This window comes from Cricetulus griseus, chromosome 7, assembly GCF_003668045.3.
Source record: "Cricetulus griseus strain 17A/GY chromosome 7, alternate assembly CriGri-PICRH-1.0, whole genome shotgun sequence".
Taxonomy (NCBI): Eukaryota; Metazoa; Chordata; class Mammalia; order Rodentia; family Cricetidae; genus Cricetulus; species Cricetulus griseus.
In genome coordinates, this window is record NC_048600.1 from 88,602,436 (window position 1) to 88,623,031 (window position 20,596).

The 20,596-nt window shown below is 56.1% G+C and overlaps 2 protein-coding genes and 2 non-coding genes across 9 annotated transcripts in view; 3 read left to right on the forward strand and 1 right to left on the reverse strand.

The window, feature by feature from the left end:
* Positions 1-7,850, forward strand: part of Smg6 (SMG6 nonsense mediated mRNA decay factor) — a 231,825-nt gene extending 223,975 nt beyond the window's left edge. For 3 of the 6 annotated variants that reach the window (XM_027426763.2, XM_027426762.2, XM_027426765.2), the window contains 3 exons: positions 2,705-2,916; positions 3,192-3,273; positions 6,089-6,225. In XM_027426763.2, the coding sequence (XP_027282564.1) occupies positions 2,705-2,916; positions 3,192-3,273; positions 6,089-6,219 (425 nt within the window). In that variant the 3' untranslated portion in view covers positions 6,220-6,225. Of the gene's footprint in view, positions 1-1,608; positions 1,818-2,704; positions 2,917-3,191; positions 3,274-6,088 lie in introns of those variants that run through there. The other 3 variants (XM_027426761.2, XM_027426764.2, XR_004770736.1) reach the window with 2 other exon arrangements.
* A 114-nt stretch (positions 7,851-7,964) lies between these two features.
* Hic1 (HIC ZBTB transcriptional repressor 1) lies at positions 7,965-11,535 on the reverse strand. Its single transcript, XM_027426770.2, is given in 3 exon segments — positions 7,965-10,388; positions 10,391-10,926; positions 11,264-11,535. Coding segments are annotated over 3 exon segments (2,202 nt in total). The 5' UTR covers positions 11,301-11,535; the 3' UTR covers positions 7,965-8,759.
* Positions 11,536-16,843: 5,308 nt separating this feature from the next.
* Positions 16,844-16,909, forward strand: Mir212 (microRNA mir-212). Its single transcript, NR_105175.1, has one exon. It is a non-coding gene; the product is annotated as a microRNA mir-212 (primary transcript).
* A 258-nt stretch (positions 16,910-17,167) lies between these two features.
* On the forward strand, positions 17,168-17,244 carry Mir132 (microRNA mir-132). The gene has a single exon (NR_105113.1). It is a non-coding gene; the product is annotated as a microRNA mir-132 (primary transcript).
* The last annotated feature ends 3,352 nt before the right edge of the window (positions 17,245-20,596 follow it).

The window sequence follows — 20,596 nt, forward strand, 5'->3', positions numbered from 1 at the left end:
AATTATTATGGCTGATCCATGGCTTAAACTGCTTGAGCAAATGGACTCCCGTGTCCCAGCAACCAGCGGCTGCATGAGCCCAGCCCTTGTTTTTTCCTTATAAAGCTTGCAGTAAAACAGCAAAGCTGGTTCCCGTTATTGGTAAACACTCAGCCCTGGCAGATAACGGCAGTGCTGCTGGGTGGTCTGGCAGGGAGGCTGGGAGGATTTTGAAGTGGTTAGATGCCTTTGGTCTGATTGTCTTGTAGCTTTTCATGATCATTCTGTTGGTTCGAGGTAACATTCTTCTGGCCAATGTCACCCTAAGGCCAGACTGACAGGAACCCTCCAGAGCACGACCTTTGGCTCACGCCTTTCATTTCCTACCACTTGGGCTATTGGTACTGGTGGAGGGTAAGCATCTCTGCTTTTCCTAGCTGGAGTGCTCATTGGAGACTATTGGGTACCCTTAGTTCTTGAAGCTTCATGGTGGGTCAGCCTTGGGGTGTGCTTTGGTCTCTGGATACCTGTCAAATATAGTTGATGTAGCTACTATAGCTGTTGGCTGTACTGTAAGGGACAAGGATTGTGTAAGATGATTGCAAAGCCCAGGATTTTTAATGCCTCTCTCCCAGCAGCCATCTGAAGCAAGTTCGAGAACCATGTTCTCTGGAAAAGGCACCAGACTGGCAGTCTGCCTGACAGGCCACCTCTGACATCCATGCCAAGATGTTCCATTGGACCTTCCCTCCCAGTCCCAAGTGTCTTAGTGCCAGATGGGGGTGGAAACAAAGGGCAGGAAACATCCGCCCCTGCAGAGCCTGTAGAACCCTGGGGGGTTGTGGGAAACACGTTAGCACCACCTGAGAATGTTGGCACTGAAGCAGTCCTCCCTCCCTGTCTTCCTTCCCCCTCCCCATGTGGCCTGGACAGAACCTCTTAAACCCAGACCCTTAGACCTAAGGGAAGGTTTGCTGCACTTCAAAAGAAACACAGCCTCTATCATAAGGCAGAACAACAGAACCACACATGGCCCTGAGCTTTCTGCTTGCCTCTCTGGTACTTAGTGCACTGGCTTACAGGCTTTATCACTGTACTTCCCTTCCAGCAGGTTTTTAGTTAGGAAAAAGAAAGTAGATGGGTCACTTTTGCTAGATGGTCACTGCCATCTCAAGGTTGCCTCCACAAAAAGGTACCTCCTATACCTTCCTAGGCTAGCAGTCACTGGCACTGCCTGTGCCCCTATTGTGTGCTTAGTCTATTTGTTCCTAAGAAATACAGTAAAAGTCCGAGCTGTGGCCCTTGGCCCTGAAGAGCTTAAGTTTGCTAGAGAAATCCAGATTTGCTAGGAAAGGGACAAACATAAGAAAACCTAGAGGATACATTCAGAGCAAAGTCAATGACCCTAAGGGTACCAGCAACTGACAGCTGTATTGCAACCACTTAGGCCAGGCGCTTTGACCCTGTGTTAGCTGGGCAGATCCCTGTACTCGGGACTGTAAGGGGAGCGCCTGTTCATGCATGCTTTCCTTGGTGGACGCCTGCCCTATGACCAGAGCAACAAAGAGTTAAGCTTACAGCCTTCACTGCTTGTGTCTTGTGCTCTTTAACCTGCTCTGTGCTCTTTAGGTCTGACCCAAGCATTGAGAAGTCCCGCCTGGTGCAGAAGCACAAACAAGCGTCCCCTTTGAAGCCTGTTTAGTTTGGAAGCAGGAAAGCAGATTTGGGATAGAATACCAGTTTTTCCTGTTTGATGTTCTGTTTGCTGTACCATACCACCCATCCACCACTGCCACACATTGTGTGGACCTTACAGCTTCATGGTGCTAAAAGCATGGGTGGGTGTGTGTGTGTGTGTGTGTGTGTGTGTGTGTGTGTGTGTGTGTGTGTGTGTGTGTGTTCTCATATGGGTCCTTTCCAGAAAATGTTTCTGAATACCCAGACAATGAGTGCCAGGCTCACCATGGAACAGCATGCTCATGCCGACTCCCCAAGCTATGAATCATTATACTAAGGAGAGGCCTCAGACCCCAAACTCTCCCCAAGCCCCCAAGGAGTGCATATTTCCCACTTGACCTCAGGCTTTTGGCTGGAATTTTGGAAAGAATCTTCACCAGAAAATGAAGCCATGTCCCAGACACATAGACAGGCAGACACACACACACACACACACACACACACACACACACACACACACACACACACACACACACACACACACACACACAGAGTATCAAGGAGGTAATGTGCCAAGGTTATGTTTTCATGAAATACCAGGGCCCTTGCAAATAAGTCTGGTTGTCCTTCCTTGGTGTCTTCCCTGTACTCTGCCAAAGCGAGCAATAGGACCCTGCCCTCTTTTAGACTGCTGTGGTTCAGACCCAAGTAGCTGAGGACAGGCACCTTACTTACTCTTTTGCTGCAATGTCTCTAAGGTGCCCTTTTAATTTGAACCTATAACTAAGGAATGCCAGCTCCAAAAAATCTCGTTAAGTTCCTCCTGGGAGGAAGATGGGGCTCAGAAGAGGTAGATAGAAGCTGAGGCTCACTAAAAGTCTTGGGCCCTTTTTTATCCCCACAAGTGCCTATCCATAGTTTCATTGGAAAACTCCTGTGGATAGATGGCCTCTATTGTATGCGAAGGTGCCTGGCTGAGAAAGTAAGTGGGCAGAGAACAAAGGGTGAAGGCAGGCATAATTGCTGATTGTAAACTCTGTCTCATCAGTGATCAATGAGCTGGATGGCCTCGCCAAAGGGCAGGAGACAGACCACCGGGCTGGGGGCTATGCCCGTGTGGTACAAGAAAAGGCCCGAAAATCCATCGAGTTCCTCGAACGGAGATTTGAGAGTCGGGACTCCTGCCTTCGGGCCTTGACCAGCCGTGGCAATGAACTTGAATCCATCGCCTTCCGAAGTGAGGACATCACTGGACAGCTGGTGAGATCTCCAGGAAGAAGGGAAAGCCCATGGTCCACTGTGTAAAAAGTGTTCCTGAAAGGAGGGAGTAAAAGAACCTGGGCAGCCAAGGGATAGCAACCATCAAGGCCCAGAAGGGGAGTTTCTTGTTCCCTGTATCACTGAGGACGGTTAGATTCAGCCAAGCAGAGCCAGAGCAAGCCCGAATGAGACTCCAGGACAGCCCTGGAGGTACCTCTGCCTCTGCATGGCGCCCCCTCCTGCCCAATGTTGCTTTTCACACTGTCTTCTTCCAGGGTAACAATGATGACCTGATCCTCTCCTGCTGCCTGCACTACTGCAAAGACAAGGCTAAGGATTACATGCCCACCAGCAAAGGTACAGTTTGGCCTCTCCTTGGGCCATCAATCCCTCTGCCCTACTTTAGTCCCTAAGAAGAGTCCCTCTACTGACTTTGGCCAAAGAAGTCCGTACAGGGCCTGAGGCCATTTTGTCCACCCTCCCAGAAGTTAGACCTCCTATCATAGCTTCCTTGTCCCCAAAGAATGTCAGGTGATCTAGGAGCACTACAGATGAGCGTCGCTAGCACAGGAAGCCCTGCTCAAGGCATTGTGCTTTCCCACTCAGTCTGCATCCATTTCCTTTCTTGGGTCCTCAGTGAATTCCTTCTGACAACAAGAATGTCTTTATGATTCACTTTGTTCTGGACATGGTCTCCAAAGCCCAGCCCTCTGCCACCCTGAGGAATAGAGCCTCTAGTGGGCACATTTTTTTCTTGGCCATACTCACCTCTCTAGCTACTTCAAGGTCTCCCTTGAATGTTAACCCTTATCAGGCCTGCAGTGGAGGTTCTCCCCAGACAGGAATAGGCCTTTCTTCCTGATCTCTATTGCAGTGAGCTATAGCATTTTACAGACTAACTGGAGCTGGAAGTAGGAGAGACTGAGCCCATACCTGAGTTTTAAAATGTTTTGGTGAGGAGCATCCCACCTCTGGGCCACCCTAGAACTCTCAAGTATCTGACCATCTCAGCCTTGAGTGTCCTGCACTGTGCCACGAGGCCAATGACACACAGAAGACTTTGCTGCTGATTCCCAAGAATTTCTTCTTATGGAAAGGGAATCCTAACCCCTCCTAGCTCAGTTTCATCTCCACTCATACAATTTTCTTTCTGTATTTATTGCTCCTCAGTCCTGGCTTGCTGGTTAACCCAGGAGTTGTATTCTGTCTGCTTCTTCCCACACATTAGTTCAGCCCTCTGTCATGCTTGTATCTCTACACCAGAACTAGTCAGGAATCCACCACTGCTGTTCCACAGAGGGGCTGCCACATGTACTCTCCCTGAGGGCCAGACCTGGAATGTCCAACTGACAAATTAGAATCCTGGCTGAGCCAGGAGCTTGTGACCTGCCCCAGAGGGAAGCAGGATTGCAAAGGTCCTGTGGAGAAGTGTAGCTCCAATACCTCAGCCACCAAACTGTTTTGTTTTTAGCCCAGATGCATTTGGGCTCTACTAGTCCTGCCACCCCTCCCAAATCACCCCCAAACAGCCTACAGAAACCCACTGCCATCCTGGGGACCGCCCCTATCAAAATTACATCAGCAGTGGCTGGTGTAATCAAACCCCATTTGTCAGTGTGAATTCTTAGCAGATTAACTTGTCAGATTCACAGAGAAACCGTCACCAAATGTTTATGTGTAAACGATGTTGAATTTTAAAATCATGTGGATTATGGCGGATGGGGCCTGACAAGATGACAGTCTCTGGTTTCTAACAAAGTGAAGTTACCAGTGTCAAAACAGAGGATGTTTATTGTTAAAAATGTCTCAAAGTATCCACAGAAACCCCTGCAGACCCCTGCCAGCAATGCTGGGCCTTTTCTGGCTGACCTAAGGCCTAGGACTTTTCTGGTCTGAGGCCCAGGGCAGGAATAGTGGAGTTGCAGACAGACCCAGACAACAGCTGGGAACCCCATGTAGCACCCCACACAACTACCCCACCACACACTCACATTCCAGGCCCAGGCAGCAGAAGGGTCTTGGGCCTCCCTTACTCATGAACTACCTTGTTCACCCCTCTCCTTCCTCCACCATCAGCCCCCAGGAGCTTCTTCCTCTTCACCCCCAAATTCCTTCCTAGGCTGAAAGCCAATTCTCGGCCTCCCCGCCTGGAGCTGGCAAGCCCAGAACTACTCAGGTCAGACATGGATGTTTGCAGTTCTCCAACCCGCCAGCCCTAGCAGTCCCCAAACACCACAGGACATTTCCTTGCCTTTACTCTCTGCCAGACCTCTACTAGGAAATGCCAAGCCAAGGCTGAGGGGTAGACCTGCCACCCAAGCATCCATGCCCAGGGCTTGGAGTAGCACTTGAGTGATAATTTCTCTCCTGTACATTAATCAGAGATAAGGAAAAGTTATCTAAAAAGACAAGACTATCTGTATTAGTGCAGAATGAGTTTTAAATATGTAACATATATAAAGAAAGTGTGGCTAATATGATCTCAGTGTTACGGGGTGGGGGGGGAATCTATACATATGCCAGTGCATATATTTACAGAAGTGCATAAGGATTCTAGAAGGCACAGAGTTACCTGGGGCACAAGGCAACTGGTAGGACAACCCTGCCTCTGCTTTTCTTTTATCCTCTGTACTGTTAGATGTACGCAGGTAACTTATTAATAGATCCATTAGCCGTAGCCACAAGGCCCCTTTAACACAGCCTCTCCTGAGAGTTCCCTGGAGCTAACCCCTTTCCCCACATTTATAAGCTGTTCCCACTTTCTATTCATCTTTGGATTTTTAACCTCTGGATACATAAAACATACCCCAGCCTTAGAAGGAGAAGAATGTATTGGGGTGGAGGGGAGGTAATAGGAGTCTAGGCCCAACAGTATAGTTAAGAATAGAAGGCAAGGGGCCAGTTCCTATTAGTTCAGAGTCCTGGAGGACAGGTCTGTGGATGCTAACAGGATGAGTGCTCCCGGCACAAGAGTCCTGTGTAGGAAGTGGCAGTTTACAGCAGCAGCACAACTCTACTCTTGCCTGGCTTCACCCTCTAAGCAGCAGGGGAGTGGTACTCCGAGTCTAGAAGAAGGAAAGTGCTTGCCCCTCCAGGACCACATTCCCCTTAGGACAAGAAATGGCATTTGACACTATGCTCAGTAGAGCCCATCTGCTTTCTGTGCCAACAGAGGAGCCCATCCGCCTGCTACGGGAGGTGGTGCTGCTGACTGATGACCGGAACCTGCGTGTGAAGGCACTGACAAGGAATGTGCCTGTGAGGGACATCCCAGCCTTCCTTACGTGGGCCCAGGTGGGCTGAGGGGGCCACACTGGGGCCCACCCCCATGGAACCATTCCTGAGAGGCCACTAGGCGCCCAGTGTAGCACGGAAGATGTCCACGTGCCTGAGCCACCAATCCACCCAGACAATAAACCATCCTCTTCCAACCTCACGCCGTGGCCGTGCTGTGGGGGAGTCGCTCCTCACAGAGCCCCTCCCAAGGGTCAGGCGGAAGCTGCTGGGACCCTCCTAGGCTGCCAGGTTTAGCAGGGAGGTGACTGGCTACAGTGACAACAGGTGGACAAGCCAGATAGGCCACCAAGCTCTCAGCCTTTCTCCCTCCTGTCTAGTTTCAGGGCTGGAGGGAGGCCTACTCACCCCGGGGACCCAGCCACTCTGTAGTGGCACTGGGGCAGAGGTTCCAGAGTTTCCATCGTATGCAAGCAAAATGATAGAGCCCTCAGTCTGCAGAACCTCTGTCCTGAATGTCTGAGAGGCTTTTGCTGTCAGGAAGAGAGTGCCCAGGGGGGTCACCATCTCTCTGAGGCCTAAATCCCCTACGGACCCACACTGGGTTCTGTCCATAACAGCATAACAGCAGCCCTAGCCCTTCACTACACACACACACACACACACACACACACACACACACACACACACACACACACACACACACACACACACACACTTCTCTTCCTGTCCACATCAATCTTTGTCCTTGCGCTTTGCCCTTGCTTTCCCTTTGGGCAGTCCTGGGTCTAGAGGGAAGGAACGTCTAGTCTTGGGCCATGCTTCCTGAGTGGCCCTCCACCTGCATATGCTGTCAATTCTTGGTTTTCCTTTCACTCTAGTACCCTCTTGGGGAAATTTCCTCAGACTCTTCCTGTTCCTTCTTTGTCTGCCTTCCCTTTCTAGTTGGCCCCTTTTATCACCACTAGGCCCCTCAACTTCCTCACCATAGTTCCTTGTGGGGCTTCTCATTCTTAATCTTCCCCCCTGCCACCTGTGACAGGAACCAAATAAAGCTTTCCTGGCTGTCCTTCCTTTCCAACCCTCCTCATACCTGAGAGGCTTCACACTGGTAAAGCTGAACCCAGAGGCAGAGGCAGCCCAGGGCCTGGGGTGTTTGTCCTGTTCCTGGCTTTGTCTTCTGCTTCTCTACCCAGAAGAGGGGACACGGGACCCTTTAGCCTATGAGGGTTGTTTTTTGTTGTGGTCCCCCCCCCATGCTGCCCCTCTGTTTACAACCTCACTTGGAGGCTCCCTACCAGGAATGAATTCCTTCAGTCCAGCACAGAGGTAAAGGAGGACCAAGAAGGAGAGTAAATCTCAATAGGATCACACAGCCCACTGCCTGACTGTACCACCTTCTGGGAGGAGCAGTGCTTCACCAAGGGTGCTCTGTCCTCTTCAGGCTCGGATCCTACCAGGAGAGGGCTGTGCAGGAGAGCCCAGGACAGTGATTTGGGGGGTCCAAATGCCCAGCGCTCAGAAGACTGCCTTTCTGAGTTGTAAGGCCCAAGATAATCCCTTTGAAGGTCCTCTCTCCTGGCTATGAAGGCCACAGGCTGGGGGTTGAGGGGGGAAGCAGGGAGAACACCTTTCTTCTTTCTGTCCCATTTGAAACCCTGGTTTTGTTTCCTTAATAAATTTTTAGTTATGAAACAATTGACCTCCTATTGGTCTATTTTTGGGACTGAGGAGGGGAGGCAGGCTCAAACCTGTACACCTGTGTTGGGGCCCTGCCACCCACCCTGGTGCAGGGGCAGAAGAGAACCACAGGATTAGGGACCTTGGTTACTGCTTTATTGCTGTTTGGTTGAGTATAGAAAATGGAAGCGGCTCTGGAAGAGCCTGTGTACAGAGTAGGGAATATACAAAGGGACAGAACGGGAACCAAGGAGACCTCGTTCCAGCCCAGCTTAGCTAGGCTCAGGATAGGGGCCACCCGGGGCGCATGCAATAAATACGATGGGGCCCCAGGGAAAGGAGAGGGATCTCAGAAGGGGAGTCAGGTGGGCCAGGGCCGTTATCCCTGGCTCCAGATCTGCCCACCCTGGTGGATCAGGAAGGGAAGGGTTGGCCCTGGGGCTAGTGCCACTTGTGCAAAATGAGGAACTTCACATTATCAGTCCCGGGCTGGGAAGGAGCGGGGGGCGGGGAGGCCCTCCGGCCGGCTCAGTCCCCTCCCCTCTCCCCAACTGTGCCCAATGCTCCGACCCCAGCGGGGAGATTCACAGTGAGAATGGGTGTGGTCGCAAGGGCCGGAGGTAGGGCTGGGAGCGTCTGAATAGTGACACCCCTCCCCCCAAGAGCAGCACGGAGCCGGAGGAGGGGGCCGACTAACCACAGGGAGAGGCGGGGTTCTCCTTTGGTCAAAGCTGATATCAAAAATATAAATCTCCCTTCCCCTATCCCACCCCCGTCCCGGGGTTTTCCCCCACCGGCTCCCCCGGATTAAGGCACAAAGCAGTGAGGCCAGGTGAGGCATAGAAAGGTGGGGCCACCACTGCGGCGTTGCCGCTGCTACCAGTTGTCCCCGGGCCGCCGGGTAGCCGGGCGCACCTGCGAGGGGCGCTTTAGGTTGGAGAGAAACGGTCGATGGTCCGGCCGTCCGGCCCCGCGGCCAGGTGCGCGCCCTGGCTCAGCACCTCTGCCGCCTTATCCGGGCTGAGTCCCAGCTCGGCAGTGAATTTGGCCAGCGGGTAGAGGCTCTCGAGCGCCACCTTGGGGTCGTGCAGGAAGTGCGTGGTTTGCGCCAGCAGCTCCGCCGCAGCTGCCTTGTCCTGTTGCTTCAGGCTCAACTGTTCAGCTGTGAGGCGGGCCACAGCAAAGACACCCTCCGGGAAATCGAGCTTGCCCTTGCCGTCGGGGCCGGCAACGCCAGGTAGTCCCCCGAGGCCAGCCAGCGCCCCAGCTGCGCCGGCCGCGCCACCTACTGCGTGCATCTTCATGTGGCTGATGAGGTTGCGCTGTTGAGCAAACTTGCCACCGCACACCTGGCACTCGTAGGGCTTCTCTCCCGAGTGGATGCGCATGTGCTCCGTGAGGCGGTACTGGCGGGTGAAGCGCATGCCGCACGCATCGCACGCAAAGGGCTTCAGGCCTAAGTGGCTGCGCATATGGCGTGTCATGGTTCCACGCTGCGTGAACTTCTTCCCACAGATGGTGCACGGATAGGGACGTGTCAGCCAGTGCGTCTTCTCATGTTGCCTCAGCGTGGCCGGGTCCTTGTAGCTCTTGTCGCAGGACGCGCAGCGGTAAGGCCGCAGCAGCTCTCCTAGGCCACCTGGGGCCCCAGCAATCTTGTCCCCACCACTACCAAAGGGGGGCCCGAGGCCGGCGGCCCCGGCAGCTACCTCAGCAGCCTCTGCCCTGCCATACAGAGCCTCCTCTTCCTCCACGTGAGCCTCCACGTGAGCATTCAGCTGTTCCGAGCTGGGGAAGCCTTTGCCACAGGGGATGCACACATACAGGTTGTCACCAAAGCTCTCAGGTTCGCCATAAGCCAAGTGCGGGCATGGGTAGCCCTCCAGGTGGCCACCGGGTGGGCTGGGGTCCTCGCTGCTGCCAGTCTCCTCGCTGCTGCTCTTGTAGTCGTCGCCGTCGGCGCCTGTGCCCGGCCCGTCCAGGCTGCCCGGGTAGCGTGGCGGGGGCACCAGGCCGAGCGGGGGACCCCCGGGTGAGGCGGCCGGGTCACCAGCGCGTTCCTCTAAGCGCTCGCCTGGGGAGCCGCGATCTCGAACCAGATCATCGCCATAGCTACCCAGGCCTGGCTCGTGCTTCATCCAGCGGTAGAGGAGGCTGGAGCCGTCGGGGCGACCGGGGGGCTCGGGTCCCGGACTGCCGCCGCTTCCTCGAAACGGGTCTGGAGTCGGTACGGCCTCCTCCAGCTTCTGGAAGGGCAAAGGCGGCAGCGGTGGCAGGGTGAGCGGTGGCTCCTTGTAGACTGCGGAGCCCGCCCCGGGAGGGCTGTCCGGGCGTGGAGGCAGCTCGCGCTCACTCAGCGGTCGCTCCGGGACCGAGGAGCCTGGAGGGCTCTTCTTGGACAGATCCAGGCCGCAAAGCGGAGAGCAGCGGCGCTCCGGGGCGCAGAGTGAGGCTGCTGGGCCCGGAGCCGAGGCATACAGCTCGGCGCAATGGGTGTTGACCGCGGCCTCGGGGCCCGACGGCGGCTCGGCGGCAGGCGGCGGCGGTGGCCCGGCGGGGACGAGTAGTAGCAGGCCTGGATGACGGGCGTGGCGGCCCTCAGGCCCCGGCCCGGCCGCCCATAGGGCGCATAGCCGCTGCCGCCGCTGCCTCCTCCCCGCAGGTGGCAATACTTGCCGTGGCGTTTGAGGCGCTTCTTGCACAGAGCCACGAGGTCAGGGATCTGCAGGTAGCTGGCGGCGGCCAGCACAGCGCCCAGGCTCGGCTCGGTCCCCGGGGCCACTGCTGCTGCTGCTGCGGCCTCAACACTGTCAGTCAAGCGGCCGGTGTAGATGAAGTCCAGCACCAGGCGGAACACGGCCGGGCTCACCATGTCATGGTCCAGGTTTAGCAGGTTGTCATGCACCACCAGGGACTTGAGGTAGGCGCTGCTGGCCGCCAGCACGTTCTTGTGCGCGCGGAAGAGGGCGTTCTGCACCACGATGATCACGTCGCACAAAAAGCCCTTGGTGCGCTGGTTGTTGAGCTGCAGCAGTAGCTGCCTCGAGTGACCAGGCGCCTCCATCGTGTCCAGCATCGTCTGCCCAGCACACTCTCCTGCGGGGGGACACAACACCAGCTGGGTAAGAGCTATGCCGTGCGTGCAGTGACCTGGTCGCTCGCACCCAGCCCAGCACTGTTCTCCTCCGCTTCCCCTTCCCCTCAGCTCAACAGGAGCCTGGAGCACCACGGCCTGGACACTAACTAACTAACAGGGAGGGCTCAGCGGCCTCCGGGAGTGGGAGCCTAGGCCGGCTGGCCCCAGACAGGAAGAACAGAAGAAAGGCAGTGGATGGAGAGGAGGCCAGGTTAGCCTATTTGTCCCAGACCCAGGTGCTGCTAATTTCCAGGGAGAAAACTATTCGGGCGAAATGACCCTTTCGGAGGCAATTACCCGATTTAAGTAAAATGTCCGCTTCAGGAAAAGTCATTCAGGGCCGAAAAGTTTGCCCAAGTGGGGAGAAAAGGAGCCGAGTAAGAAGCGCCTCCCGCCTCGAAAGAAGCTGCCCCAGTTAGGGGAAGTGATAAGGAAGACAAGAGCACGATGCCCATCGAGGCGCCGCCCTGGCCCGGGGCTGTCAGGCCTTCCTTGGGCCGGCCGGCCGCCCCGGCGCGGGGAGCGGAGACAGTGGCTGCGGTGGCGGGCAGAGCGCGAAGGCCGGGCCCCGGCGCGGGGAGGGCGTTATATCGGGGCAGGAGGCTGAGGCAGGAAGCAGGTGGGGGGGAGGGGGGAGCCACGCAGCTCCCAGGGGAGGGAGGGGGCAGCGCCCCGGGCGGGCACGGCGCACAGCCGGCTGCGGCCCTGACCTCGGCCTGCGCCCCACCCGCGTTCCCGACCCAGCCCCGGCCTCGACTCCACATCTCTTCTCCAGCTCCCCTCGGCCCCGTCTCCCCCGAAACTCGGCCGCCCCAAACTTGGGGGAAACTTTCCCAACTTCAGACAGGGCGGGAGGAGCGCGCCGGCCCTAGTCCTCCCAGCCCCCAGGTTCTCCTCCAGTCCCCCCCCCGCCCCAGTTTCAGCAGCCTGGCCGCCGCGGGGACCCACACCTCGTCTCGGGCCGCCCAGCCCGCCGGCGAGCGCGCCCGCCCCTGCTCCCCGCCTGGCCCGCAGGGCCTCGCGGGCCCGTTACCTGCGGCCGCAGCCCAGCCCGGCTTCCCTCCCCGAGGCTGTGGCAGCTCCTAGCCTGCGCCCCACCCGCCCCGCTGCCAGGCGCCGAGCTGTGCCAGGGCAGCGCCCCTGCCAGCCCCGCCCGCCGGCTCCCCTTGCCTTCCCCTCTCCTCCCCAGCCCATGTGCGGGCAGAGCCGGCCCGGGACCGCTGACCCCGCTGTGAACCCGGTGCCGAGCAGCAGCCCCGCGGTCCCGCGTCCTCTAGGGAAGACACTTAGTGCCCTAAACGCCAGCCCCGACCCCGGCGCCCGCGCCTGAGGATGCTCGCCCGCCCGCCCGCGCGCGAGGACCAGGCTGTCCCGGGTTCCGTGCTTGTCCCTTCCCGGTCGCCAACTCGAGGACCCACCTGGGGGGCATGTCGGAAGCCCCGGGCCCGGCTGCCGGCGGATCCAGGGGGGACGTGGCTGCAATGCGCTGCCCTCCGCCCGCCGGGCCCCCGGTCGGTCTGTCCTGCCGGTCCGTCCTCCCCGCGTCCTGGTCGCGTCTCAGCCCCACCGCGCTTTCCGCACACTCTTATCTGGAGCGGCCCGAACCGGCAGACGCTGCCGCAGCCATGGCGCCACCTCGCGGCCGCGCGGGATTGTAGCTGGCCGGGCTGCGACCTCTGGCGCACACCTGGGCTGGAGGCTTACAGATGCGGAGCTGAGCTGGAGATCTGCAGGTTCACGCTTCCAGATGTGCCCACCTGGGGACCCAGATATCGGACCTGGGGGGGCCATAAACCCTGGGGTTTTGAGCTGCGTGCTCCCGAATACATATTTCTATGTAATATGGCGCCAATTCAGAAAAAGTTGTCTTCAAAAGGGGAACTCTGAAGCCGGGTGTAAGGGCACCACACTCTTGTAATCCTAGCAGCAGGGAGTTGGGAGCCGGAGAACCAGGAGTTCGAGGTCAGCCTCTACCTCATGAGACCCTCTCTCTCTCTCTTTTTTTTTTAAAGGGGGGGTGGAACACTAGTGACAGTGTTGAGAGGGCAGATTTTGGAAATCCTAAATGAGACGAAGGTAGGTAAGTTCGGAGAGGAGAGGGGAGCCTTCACTGGACATTTCTGAACACGACTGTCCACTTGGACTCAGGCTCCAAAAAAAATCCCAACTCTCCCTCAGGCACGTGTTACCAGTATGCACATCATAAACCGTCCACACTCAAACGCTGTGCAAGCAGTGACACTGGGAGGAGCATATGTTTACACAGGCAGCCCGCCCCCTCCAGGAGTCGCAACTTCTTGGGCTTCTGCGGAGGCTGCTACAGAGCGCACCCCTGTGACTTACGGGTCTCCAGAAGGACCCTAGGATCCTCCGACTGGGAGTAACTGGACAGAGCCCCTTGGGACATTGCCCCCCAAACCCCACATCCCTCATCTAAGCAGTTTTGAGGGATCCTACGTGATTATTTTTCACCAACCCGCCATTTGAGAAATATCACGAGAGCGGGCGGCTTGAGACCCACCCCCTCCCAAAAGATCCTACACGCCACACGAGGGAGGGCTCCATTCACGTAGGTGACGCCTCTTCTAGGAGGGAGGGGACCGTGCACCGGCTCGTGGGTGCTATCCGGAAATGTCCCTGCGTAGCGGGGCGGAGGCGCCAGCATCGTTGCAAGCACCGCGCCTCAGTGGCCCACGCTCCGCCTCCTCCCCGCACCTCCTGACCCCCGCCTACACCATGGGGGGGGTCCCCCAAACCGCCCACAGCTTCTTATTGGCTGTATCTTCCTCCGTGGCCAAGCCGGAGAGGCTGGGGCGCAGTTACTATGGTAACCAATGAGGTTCCCAGGATCTCATCTCTCAGAGGCCTTGGAGAGCTTAGCAACCGCGCGGGGCCGCCAGGCGGGTGGGGGCCGCGCTCGCCGCACCCCACGCTGTCCTCGAGCCCGTCGCCCCCGCTTGAGGTATGTGGCTGAGTCACTCGCCCGGGCCCGCAGACGCAGCCTCTAGCTGTACCAGCGAGACACCAAGGTCTTGGGCGCCCCCTAGAGGCTGCGATTCATTGGCAGGAGACTTCTGCGCCTGGCCTAGGCATCTGGTCCAAACAAATCAAGACTGCGCATAGCCAGGTTTCCGCAGTGTGCTCCGCGTCCGTCTGTTCCACGTACTGTCTCCCCCACGGGAGCCTCACAAGCACTGCGGTCCCACAGGGGGCTCCGCAATTTCTGAGTTCTAGGAAAAGCCGACACAGTACCTCGACCGAGGGATATGTTTTCGGGCTGAAGCGGAAATGTAATGGAGTGTTGAAGGCTCACCAGAAATGCTCTTAGCGATGATTTTTAACACATCAGTAGGGTTCTCCCACCGGATCGGAGGCCAAATCCCAAACGGCAAGCAAGGTGTCTCTGTTTTAATTTTTCTTTTAATAGGGTTAGATTGTACCGAGTCTGGAAAGAAGCCCCAGCCTCTGTGTGTCTTTAAACAATAAAGTGTATCCGCTGTCTGACCCACCCAAGGTTCACTGCGTCCACCATACCCCACCTACTCTTAAGCCCTCATTGCATCGCTATGCGGAGGACCACACAGACCTGTCCAAGCTTCTCCATGTACTCTGCTCTTCTCTTCTCCATGCGCCCCCAGCCCGGCTCACAGGTCTCACTATGTAGCCATGGCTGGCCTCGAACTCTATGTAGATCAGGCTGGCCTCGAACTCACAAAGATCTGTATGCTTCCCATGCGCTGGGGTTGAAGGCGGGGATGTGCATCATCCTGCCCCACCTTTTAATTCCACTTTCCCCTCCTTCCTCAGCCCGCCCCCCTCCGTCAACCTGGTGCAGCTTTTTCCCCTCGCCGAACACATGCCGCCAACCATTTGTAGCCTAGAGATAGAATTGGGCTGTTCTGGGGAACCTGGCCCACATCGCGTGAGCCCTTTTGGCCAATCCTTTCTCCTCTGGAAAGGAGTCCCTACCACCCCGTCTGCCAAGCTCAGCACTCTCATTCCCTTAGTGTTGCTCCCTCTCTTACAAGCTCTGCCTATGCTTATTCCACCAATGAGTGCTGCGGTGGTTCCTCGGTGCCACAGCTGGGCACTGCCAAGTTGCCTTCTCCATCACTTGTCAGGCTAGCCCTTCCTTTTGTAGACACATTGCCCAAACTCTTACAGAGGACCCTCTGCTCATTTCTGAAATCCAGGCTACACTCAACTCCCTTACCTTCCCTGTGGTTTCCACCATCCGACTGGTACCTTCCCAGTCAGGAAGGAGAGAGAGGGGATAAGGGAGAAGAGAGGAGGGGGGGAGAAGAGAGGAGAGAGGGAGAGAGAGAGAGGGAGGAGAGAGAGAGAGAGAGAGAGAGAGAGAGAGAGAGGAGAGAGAGGAGAGAGGGAGGAGGAGAGAGGAGAGAGAGAAGAAAGAAGAAAGAGAGACACACAGAGACAGAGAGAGACAGACAGACAGACACACACACACAGAGAAAGAAAAACAGACAGACAGACAGGCCATACGGGGTGTGATACCGCCGCGGGGCATCTTCTAGCGTCACAGACCTAGGAATTGAGGTATGTGGTTGGGGGCTACATACCCCAACCCCCGAGTGTGGAGCCCGAGGTCCAGGGGAGAGAGAACTGAGCCCCCAGGACTCCCAAAGGCCCGAGAGGGGAGAGTGAATAAACATGTATAGGGGCCGCACCCTCCCTGTACTACCCTCCTCCAGCCCGTCGCCTGCAGTTCCGGAAAGTTAACCCCTTGGAGGCCAAGCCTGGGGTTACGTACTCCCCCTGCCCAATCCTGCTTCCGCGTGCACACCCTCCTCCCGCTCCCAGCTCCCTGTCGCTTCATCCCGTCCTCCCCTACGCCCCCCCCCGGCTTGCCGCTATAAATAGCCTCTTTTCCCGTTTCCTAAATTCCCTGCTGACGTCGGCAGCGCGTCAGTGTGTAGGAGCCGCGGCCGCATGAATGAGCCGCCGCACGAGTACTACGCGCGCCTATAAAAGCGGCGGCGCCCGCCGGGCTGCGGGAGGGAAGCCGGCACCGGCGCGACGCGGCCCGCCAGGTAAGGACCCTCCGATGGTGGGAGATGGGCCAATGCAGGGACACCGCTGGAGGGCACGGAGGGGACCGGAGGCGGGCGGAGGGTCGGAGGGTCGCTCCGGAGTGAGGATGGGGACAGAGTGGGAGGGACGAAGGTTCCTTTGCAGCTTGGAGGAACAGGGGCCGGAGGCTGACCCAACCCTATGCAGCACCTGCGGGCGCCCAGATGAAGACGCAGACACTCTGGAGAAACATGGAGCGGAGAACCGAGCCCCCGTCCCCATTTCCCAAGGCCGGACGGCTCCTGCGCCATCCTTCCAAGAAAGTGGGGAGAAGGCGCTGGAGTCCCTGGAGACGCGCCCCCTCATTCTCTCCCTGTCCGCAGCGCGGTGACTCAGCCTAGATGGCCCCGATTGACTGAGCCAGGGCGCCCACGACAGACAGACAGACAGACAGACAGACAGACAGACAGACGCACGCCTCGTCCCTGCGACTCTCTGGGAACCCCCGCCCCGCATGCTGCCCAGATGCCCCTTCCCAGTCCTGCCCCGTCCCTTCGCGTGGTCCCACTGCGCCCAGGACTTCCCGCCTCTGCGAGCGAGCGAGCGAGCGAGCTAGCGGAGCTGTCCTCTCAGGACCAGGCGGGGGCGGGGCTTCGGCCAGGCCGCCCCGCTCCACCCCCACTGTACCCCCCCACTGCCGGAAGTGCCTCCCCGCTGGGACATCTTTGACGTCACAGGACTCTGACGTCAACGGTCGCGTGCCTGTCCGCGCGCGCTTGGGCGGAGGGGGGCGTGAGAAGCAGCAGTGCCCCAGCCGCGGGCGACGGGACATCCCCGCCCGGGCAGCGCGCCGGCACCTTGGCTCTAGACTGCTTACTGCCCGGGCCGCCCTCAGTAACAGTCTCCAGTCACGGCCACCGACGCCTGGCCCCGCCCCAGGACCGCCGACCCCGGGCCCCTCCGCGCCTCCCTGCGCCGCTGTCCGCGGTGCTGATGCAGCGCAGGAGCCTCCCTCGGGCCCTCCCGCCCAAGGTCCCGTGGGCGGCTGTGGGCGCTGGTCCCGCACACGCTCGCACACGCTCGCTCGCACAGCCCCCGCCGCCGCCGCCCCCGCCCCCGCCCCCGCCGCCCGCGGTGCTGACGTCAGCCTGACAGTCCCGCCCCCGCGTCTCCAGGGCAACCGTGGCTTTCGATTGTTACTGTGGGAACCGGAGGTAACAGTCTACAGCCATGGTCGCCCCGCAGCACGCCCACGCTCCCCACCACGCCGAGTTGTGACAGCCTGGGTTTGGGCAGATGCAGAGCAAGAAGAGGCGGGGCGGCGACGCAACATCCGATGTGTCTGCGGGGGTGGCAGGAGGTGTGCTTAGAGAGGCGGCCTGCGAGGCTGCTGCGCATCCACCCCAGCACAGAAACAAGCAAGGTCCTCCGGGTGTCTGACCATCCTTCTCAGTGACTGTCCGGTCTTTCCAGTCGAGGTATCTGCTACCTAATGGTGGCGAGAAGTTGGGTTGTTCTGAGATAAGAATTCTTATCTCCGGGGGAGGGGGGAGGACAGAAGAGACCAGGAGTCCTTCAAGAAGGAAGGAGGAAACACATTTGCCTGCAAAAGACTAAAGGGAGCGGAGAGGGAAGTTTATCACACCTTTCTTCCAGAAACTCCCATGTGAGCATCAGGGGCAGAGGGCAAAGAATCCATTTCCTGATAGAGCTACAGCCTCCCTATGACTCTGTCCCCTAACTTTCAACTTTCTCCTGAGTCACGGAAGATTATTAAAAGGGTCCTTTCCGGGTAGTGAGTGCTTGGTGCATGCCTTTAATCCCAGGTAGAGGTAGAGACAGGTGGGTCTCTGTGAGTTGGGGGCCAGCCTGGTCTACAGAGCAAGTTCCAGGACAGCAAGTTCACCTGGTCCCTTGTCCGAACATATTAGCCAGCATTCTCCATTCAGTTGGTCTCTCAGTGTTGTATCCAACTCGAGTTTCTCCAACGTACCCTAAAAAGGAGTACCACTGAGGCTGAAGGTAGGCACTCTGTGGCCAGGGCTGTTGAGAGACTCTGCTAGGGTACTGTCTCTCCTCTGAGCTTTAGAAATCCCGGGTGTAATCGAGGCAGAAAACAAATGGTAGGGATATTCTGAAGACAAATCTTTTGCAGATTGAACCCATCAGAAGAACATGGTCAGAAGGTTGACTTACAATACTGCGATTGTTTGGTATCCTAGAAAGCATTTAGTGCAAACCATGCCCTCCTTGTCGTTTTATTTTACAGATTGGAAAGCTGAGGCCCAAGTTGGGCATTTAGCCTATAGTGAGTGGTAGTTTCTGCTTGCTTTCTATGGGGCAGCAGAGAAACCAACAAAGCCAGGAGCGGTGTATGTACTTGCAGTCCCAGCTACTCAGGAGGCTGAGGCAAAAGATCCCTTGATCTGAGAAGCTCCAGGCTGGCTTGGGCAATAAATATAGTGAGATCCTCTGTGTCTCAACAACGAGGAGGCAGCTAAGTGATGGCAACAGGCAAGAATGTGAACTTTTGGATCTGAATCATCCAATCTTAAGTAGGTACTTAGCCTTTCTGTGCCTGTTTCCTCAATGGTAAAATTCCGTTATTAGGTTAATAACAGTACTTGCTTGACACTACAAGATGAAATTAGGCAATAAGGGGGTGAACTGGGCATAGAGCTCTGTGGTACAGTCAGTGCTTAGCATGCCCAAAGTCCTGGGTTTGATCTGTGGCACCAAAAATATATGAGTTAAGCCATGTTGATGTATGCTTTTGAATTCCATCACTTGGAAGACAGAAATAAGTGGATTTCTGTGAGTTCGAGGCTAGCCAGAACTACAGTGAGACCCTGTCTCAACAATAAATTAGATGATGGATTTCTACTTGTTCCATTGTCTGGTATAGTTATTTCTCAATAAATAATATTTCTAGCCTCTGGCTCTTATTTGCCTGGGCTATAAATTGAAAGATTTTTTGCTTTTGTTGGTAGTGTTTCTAGCTGTGGTAGTGAAATCCTTTAATCCCAGTGCTCTGGAGGCGGAAGACAGGCAGATCTCTATGAGTTTGAGGCCAGATTGGTCCACAGAGCAAGTTCCAGGACAGGCTGAAACCCCGTCTCAAAAAAATAAAACAAACAAAAAGCCCAACAGTGTTTGTTTCTCTAAGTAACACTCCTGGAACTTGCTTTGTAGACCAGGCTGGCCTTGAACTCAGAGATCCACCTGCCTCAGCCTCCCTAGTGCTGGGATCAAAGGCTTGTGCCATTATGCCCATCACACTAATTTGAAAATCTTAGAACAGTGATTCCTCAGGGGACCTGCTGTCTTTCCTCCCCAGAGGGTTCTGAGTCACATCAAAGGCTCTTTCCTAATAACACATATTTACCAGGTGCTTCAAATTCTACCCAAGTCTGTAGTTTTCAAATATTTACCTCAGGAATGACCAGGGGTAGTTTATCACACAGACCTGTAGTTTGCTCTAGGAATTGCAAGTTTAACAAATGCTCCTCATCTAAGTGGTCCATAGGATGTGCGTGTGGTAGGGTTAAGGTTCAGTCTGCATGGTGAGAGGTGACACCCTACTTGTTGGCAGTCAGAGCCATTCTGATTCTCAGGAGGAACCTTTACTCCAAGCTTGAGCACTTGTTTTACCTAATATGGCTCTGCCTGAGCCCTCTCCTTCCTTTTTCTTGATAGAGCTAGAGCCTAAGGGCCACTCATGTGTATCTTTAATTTAGAGGACTCCCGAGGAGTGTAAGTCATCCTTTCCCCAGCTTGGAGCCCACCTAAAGGGGGCAGCCTATGACTGCCAGAAGCTCTGAGTACTTACTGATTTGCAGATCCATCCAAAGCAGACTGCTAATGGACCAAAGCCAATAGCTTTATAGGAGTAATCCCATCTGTGGCAATCTCCTTTTGTCAAGGAAGCAACTCCAGGAAGACTAGAGCAAGGCAGAGACCAACTCCCTACCCCAGCTTTGTTGTAAAAGGTTCTAAAACCAGTAAACTGGGCCTTTGGGTATAATTCCAGTCTTAAAAGAAAAAAAAAATGTGTATGAGGGTTTGTCTTCATATTCTAGCGGTCAATGCCTTTACCTGATGAGCTGTCTCACAACCCCTTTGGTGGAAGGGTGACTCAGAGATTTTACAACTGAGAAGTTTGGGGAAAGGGAACACCTGGTCAGACTCTGCCAGGATCATCTAATGTTTTTGAACGTGTTTCTGTATGTAGACAAGAATCAGAGATCCTAACTCTGCCTGTATGTGCCACCACCCCTGGCCATTGGGTCACTGACTTTTTTTTAAGCATATACCATGTGCATGCCTGGGACCTACGATTAGAGCCTCTGGAAGTAGTTATAGATGTTTGTGAGCTGCCATGTAGGTTCTGGGAACTGAACCTAGGTTCCTCGAAAGAGCAGCCTGTGTTCTTAATCACCCAGCCAGTTCTCCAGCCCCTCCAGACTATACCTTGAAACACTTCTATGTCAGGAAACATGGAACTCTGGGTAATAGATGTGATTATGACAAGGATTGTACTAGCTCCAACTCCTGCTCAGTTACAAAGCTCCCTAGCAGATACCATGGCTTAAGACTAGG